Consider the following 6,502-nt stretch of genomic DNA (forward strand, 5'->3'; position numbering starts at 1 on the left):
AAAGCAATGAAATAAAGACAACATAAAATGTTTTGTTGAACAAGTTGTATAATTGTTCCTCATCTTTACAAAGTTATACTTTTCTCTTTATAAAATCACTCTTCAACTTTAAAAAAATAGTTTTTCATGAAGATTCCTGAGCACATAGAATATTAAGAACAAAAAACAATATCATAATCTGACAATCTGTTTCCTCCTTATTAATAAGATATATTACATCATCATGATAATATAAATAGTTTCGATCCTCAAAACTGTAACCCTGTATTTAACTTGGTAGTGCCCAGGTACTTAAAAACTATAACAAAACACTAAATCTGACAGCCAGTTCCAGTAGGCATTAATAATAGTCTTACTTCTTTAAAATTAAGAAAACAATAAATTATACATCTTTGTAGTAATTTTTCTTACTACTTACAAATATAAAACTGCAATCAAAATGTTCTCTGAACATCCTAGTATGATTGAAGTAGAGGTTATACTCTATGATATAACTTATACTATAACCAACAAGAAGCAAAACCAACACAAACTAACCAACCAACCAACCAACTGGAAACATAAACACTATATGAGGGAATAAGTGGGAAAAACCAAGAACATCAGATCTCTGAATATGTAGATAAATAACTAAAGTGTTAACAGTTGCATAAATGCCTTGAACTTAGATAAAGAACCAAATGTAATGATACAGATTTGCAGATACGTATTTTGTCCTCTTGGCCCTGAGTGTCTAACAGGTTTTTTCTTAGCTGTTCAGTATTTAACTGTTCTGAACAGGGGCCTGTTTGTGTGTTCCAATATGGAACACTTACCAAACTGTCAAGAAAGCTGGTCTACAAGTTAAACTTCTACAAAAACAAACCAAGTCTATTCAGACAGCAAAGTGCTGTTCTGCTTCTTAATTTTTCAGCTTCAGATTTTCAAGGCATCGCGTTTTTGCCCACTAAAACAGAAAATAGTTTGAGGTGCTATTTTCTTCTCTTGTTTCCATTTCTTTTACTAGTATTTGGTTGAAGTTTTCCAAGTAATTTTTCCTTTCAGCTTTTTAATTGTCTGCAGCTCTTTTTTATTTTTGTAGATTTTTAGTCTTTCTATTGAGTTTTCTTCTGCTTTGCTTCAACATTTTCCTTCAGACTTCCTCTTTTCCTTACCCTGTTTTTTAGCCCACTTTCAGCTGCAGGAAAATTTCTCTGAACTTTTTCATTTTTCCTTGTTTTTTTTTTTGTTTCCTCATCATGATTTTTGTGTTTTCAATGTTTCTTTTGGCAGCCACAGATTGTTTCCTATTCCTGAGTGTGCTTATTTTTGTTTCCTGGCCACAGATTTTTGTGTTTTCCATGTCTACTGGCAGCTGCAGGTTTTCTCTATTGTTCTGCATTTTTTTTAGTCCCCTGCAATTTCAGGTTTCCATGCCAATGCTCCTTACAGTTTCTGTGTGCTTTTTCATTTCTTCTTGTGTTTCTGGGTTTCAGTTTTGCTGATTTCTGTTTCCTTGTCACGATTCCCGATGTCTACCGGCAGCCGCATGTCTCGACGCGCATGTTGGGGTAGGGCTTGACGACGATGTCGTCTCCGTGTTTCTCCATGACGGAGATGGCCGAGTAGGCGAGCGGCACGCAGCAGGGCGCGGGAACGACCCGGGGTCGGAGGTCGTGCTGCAGCGCCATCAGCATGGCGTGGTTCGTGGCGTTGACGTGATCCGGGAGCGGGCGTCCGCAGGCCCCGCCGCAGCGCCGCGCGTTGTACCGCCGAGGCTGCAGGATGAAGTTCGGCCGCACAACATCGTCAAACACCACATAGTGATCATAGCGGCGACAGTCTCCCAGCTGCCTACGACCTCTGCCCTCTGACCCTGCATCTGTGCCCTCTGATCCCACATCCATGCCCTCTGACCCAGCACCCTCTGACCTAATATCCGTGCCCTCTGACCTCACATCTGTGCCCTTTGACCCTGGGTGTGTGCCCTCTGACCCTGGGTGTGTGCCCTCTGACCCTGCCTCCGTGCTGTTGTCATGACGACGTACGACTTGTCGGTTCCGCCCGCGATACGCCAGCCAGTCCCGCAGCAGCTCCGGTCCGCGCCGCTCCTCCTCCTCAGCCGCTTCCCGTCCGGTCTGGTTGCCTAGCAACATCCGCTGAAGCACGTCGAGAGACGAGATGCGATCCCTGCTGTGCGACCTTGACCTCTCACCCTTCCCCCTCCGTCTGAGGTTACCCCCGGAGCGCTGGGAGAACACGGCGTCCTGCTGCCCGCCCCCCTCCAGCACGTACGCGGCGAGCAGTGTCGCCTCCCGCGCCGTGTCAAACACACGCCTTGCGACCCGCTGGTCCACCTGCAGCCCTGTCGCCATGGAGACCACGTGGAGCCGCAGCCCGTGCTTCAGGCGGGACGACCTCCGCCACGTCTGCACCGGCCGGGAGACGCTGAAGGTCACCCACGGAGCCGTCTCGTTTCCATACACCGTCTGGGAAATGGGGAAATTAGACGTTATTATCAGAAACATGCTTTGGTAAGCAGCTGAGCCACACTGGGAGAATGAAGAATGAATCAGTGAATGAATGGATGCAGGATGGAATGAATGAATGAATGGATGAATGTTTCTTTCTAAAAGTCTGACAAAACCAGTACAAACAGATTCAGGCCACAAAGTTCTACAGTCGTGCCAGGTGGACAACCATAGCCTAACAGCTACAAGATTTCTAAGACTGATATATTGATTAGGCTAAGTGTGATGGGCACATGCACTCCTTAAGGGCTGGAAATAAAAGATGACATGAGCTCAAGACTAAGTATATCTCATTTAAGATGGCTCTCTCTCATTTAAAACATAGAAGTATGACAGAAGACAGTGAAAAGAAAGCAAGAAACTACATGAATCAACAATTAATTTACTCGAAGAGAAGTGTAAGTCAGCCAGGTGAGGTGAACTATGGATCATGACCTTGACAGTAAAACTGACCTTGGTGGCGAGGTGACGATGTTTCCTGACCCCTGACCTGCGTATGACCTTGAGCAGGACCAGCTGATAGGGCGGCTGCAGGATGCCCTTCCTCACCGCAGACTGGAAGGTCGTGCTGAAGGTCAGAACCAGCTCCGACTCACGCACAACGTTGACCTTGGACACGTGGCAGTCGACCTTGAACTTGAAGTTCCCCACGCCCCTTCTCCAGCTGACTGTAGAGGAGAACAGAGCAAGGTCACCTTCACAAGTCAGCAGCGCAAACTTGGAGCAGTTTTTACATGCCCCCTACTTAAAAATGTATTTTCAATAGGCCTTATTTACCCCTAAATACCACCACTCTACCACCAAGATTGAAAAATTCTGACCCGCGTTTAGTACAGAAATGACAGCCCGTCGGGCTGAGGGGGTCAAATTGCTAACAAGCACAGAAGGAAACTCCGGTCCGAGACCTTAATAACGAAACTATCATTCTTAAGTCTGATTGTATAACAGATTGCATAACAGATATCTAAGATGGAACAAGGAACACCTTCAAGACAATTTTGTATTTACATGGGTGGAAAGGAACAGAAAATAAGTGGTCAAGGCAAAATCATGCTGAGTTCAATTTTATCTAGATCAGGATATGACAACTAGGAAAATAATTACTTGTGTGAAGAAAATAAGAGGCTGTTCTTAATATTGAGTCCTGTTTTCATGTTCTAAAATGTAAACACTGTGTTATGTAAAAGATCACGCTCACAATATTTCTGTGTTTACAGGAAGAAACTGATAAAGATTTCAGATAACTATAGAAAGAAAACAATAAAAGTTACTTCTGACTTATGTCTTTTTCATGTGTTGCTTCAAGAGTTGATTTCAAAGACAGTAATTTCATCAGTCTTGATTACTGTATGTTATCAGTTAAACTAAATGTATATCAACCGAAAACGCCATCAAATAAAGGTACAGGATTAATAATTTTAAGAAAAGTTACAAGTAATTTCCCCACCTTTCCACGGCAGCACCTGGTACACTGTGGAGTTCCTGAGCGCCTGTTGTCGCCACCTCTCGCCGCCCGGCTGCCAGTTACTCCTCCAGGTCAGGTACCGCATGTACAGGTGGACCACGGGCGGGCCGGGGCGCGCTAGGCGCCGAGGGCAGCGCTGGGGCCGCCCGGTGCCGCCTCGTGGGCAACGGGCTCGGCCGCAGGGAGCTTTTGCCGTGCGCTGAGCCCGTGTCTCTACTATCTCTGTTCCCGACTTTGCACCGAGACGACCGCTGAAACTCCTCGGCGCTGCAGTCGCCTCCCCCCGAAGGAAACTCGTGTTACGTACGGTACCAACAGCTACCTGCTCAGCCACTGTTCTCTCGCTTTCTTCCAAGCTTGCTGCCTTCCTTGTGCGTCTTGCGTGTGTCTGAGACATCTCTGAGGCGTAAGAAGCAGCGAAAATGAGGAGAACGAAAAGAAACACCCGCACGAATCTCGCCATGTTGGAACTTAGGGAATCCTCCTCGGTTTCTGAGAACTTTCCAACTGTGGGAAACACTGGCCACGCCTCCTCCAAAATAATACTGCAACAATCGGCGTCAGTCTCACAACTTTCAGCACGAATTTTTAGACTTTCACAGCCTAACGTATAGACTCTTCTTTTGGAGAAAGACTCAGAGCGAAACGACTAGAAGAAGTTCAGTTCCTTGGCTCCAAGTTGTGAGGATTTTTAACGTTCAAATGTTGGAGAGAAAATAAAAACTATGGCGCCAGCGGGTCTGTTCACACGCCTGGAACACGGGTAGTCTTCTGATGGGGCCAAACCAAAAAAATACTTGTTTCTTGTTATTTTAAATAAAAAGTTGCAGATTTTACAAAGTATTGACCTTTCGAGTTTAAAAACAAATGCAGGGATCTGAGGATATAATTTAGACAGGACATACACAAGAAAATGTGTAGATTGTGGCTCAAAAAAGCAAAAATATTACCGATATTTTGTATGTTTGAAATGTCTGAAAACAAGCAATTGTATTGAAAATGCCTCATCATGAATTTGGCGGCACGTTCCACATCTTGTCACTCAAGGGAAGGCGGCGGTGTGACGTTTTGTGCTGTGATTGGCTCAAAGTTTTAATCCGATAGGGGAAATTTCAAACCCAAATCAAAGTACTTTATTCAAATTACAATAATGATACACGGAGGAACAGTTAAGGCTAGGTGGCAAATTTAGCTGGTGTACTTAAAGTACCTCAACTTTCTTGTTGATGAAATGAATACATGACATGAATTTATATATATGTTGACTCTGGATGGATGCTGTTTTGTGTCCCTTGTTTACTCACTCACTCACTCACCCACTCACCCACTCACTCACACACACTCACTCTCTCTCTCTCTCTCTCTCTGTGTCTTGTTTACACACGGCCTTAATTAACAACTGTTTTTTTCTTGTAGAATGATAATGGCGGTAATAAACAGTAAGGAGTGAGACATTTTCTTTGAGATGATAAGAAGAAAAAAAAAGCTGAAAAATTGCCGATTGCAGACCTACCTGTATAGTGTACGGATATTTCCAGTCCCACGATCTCCTCTGATCCCATGAAAATGAAACATTTGGAGAATTTTCCACGCACATAAAGGCGTAACGTTGAAGATTGTGCCAACACTCAATGGATCAAAAGCGCCCTCCTAACGACCAGAAATATATTGCAGGGGAAGTGGTCAAGAAATATCTTGCAGATGTTTAACATATAGTCAGAAAGCAGGTAGAAATGCTGGTAAAAAAATCTATATCTGTATCTGTATAGCCGGTATAACCGCCCTTCGGTATCACACACCAGCTTAAAATCACTTAGGACAAAAGTTGGAACAGTGTTCTTTATTCGTGCGTACTAGTATTTCCCCTGCAATATAATTCCAGTCGTTAGGAGGGCGCTTTTGAGCCGCGGAGAATCAGCGCTATTATCAATAGTCCTTATCTGCAGCCGATCTCTTCTGCACTTGCCTGTCAGCCGACCTCCAGGGGCACCCAGCGCTTCACCGCCCGACAGCCCATATTTCATGCCGGCTCGGCGGGTCCCAAGGGAGGGTAAAAGTGCTCATCAGTCACAGAAGGTCTGGATCGTGTCCAGGGCCGGCACAGATTAATGGGCGTGTGCGCGGGGCTCCCCAGGGGTATGTACAACAACCTGATGTACGTGCTCGTGGGGCTCCCCAGGGGTTTGCATCATACCCTGACATAAAACTTAAATCTGACCCCCTCCCACAAACACCACTTATAGAGACGTTTGAAGTTGATAGCGTCAGCTGGAGGTCCCAAACTGAAAACATCAGCCTAAAACTCCCTTGGAATTTAGAAAAAGAGGAGAAACAGTGTAATAATAAAGGAATTGAATAGACAAAAGAAGATGGACCCCAACTGACGGAAAAGAGAGATACAAAGAGAGAGAGATTGAGAGAGAGAGAGAGAGAGAGATGGTGAGAGAGAGAGAGAGAGAGAGAGAGAGAGAGAGAGAGAGAGAGAGAGAGAGAGAGAGAGAGAGAGTAGAGAGTAGTAGTAGTAGTA

General features: G+C 44.7%; 1 protein-coding gene across 1 annotated transcript in view; it reads right to left on the reverse strand.

Moving 5' to 3' along the window:
• Positions 1–1,511: 1,511 nt before the first annotated feature.
• The window catches only part of LOC109477517, a 43,164-nt gene continuing 38,173 nt past the window's right edge, over positions 1,512–6,502 (reverse strand). The window contains exons 3-6 of the mRNA XM_019778803.1: positions 3,958–4,547; positions 2,964–3,178; positions 2,009–2,468; positions 1,512–1,861 (exon numbers count right to left, since the gene is read on the reverse strand). Of these exons, the coding sequence (XP_019634362.1) occupies positions 1,515–1,861; positions 2,009–2,468; positions 2,964–3,178; positions 3,958–4,547 (1,612 nt within the window). The 3' untranslated portion in view covers positions 1,512–1,514. The remainder of the gene's footprint in view (positions 1,862–2,008; positions 2,469–2,963; positions 3,179–3,957; positions 4,548–6,502) is intronic.

This window comes from Branchiostoma belcheri, unplaced genomic scaffold (genome assembly GCF_001625305.1).
Source record: "Branchiostoma belcheri isolate BF01 breed outbred unplaced genomic scaffold, Haploidv18h27 scaffold40, whole genome shotgun sequence".
Classification (NCBI taxonomy): Eukaryota; Metazoa; Chordata; class Leptocardii; order Amphioxiformes; family Branchiostomatidae; genus Branchiostoma; species Branchiostoma belcheri.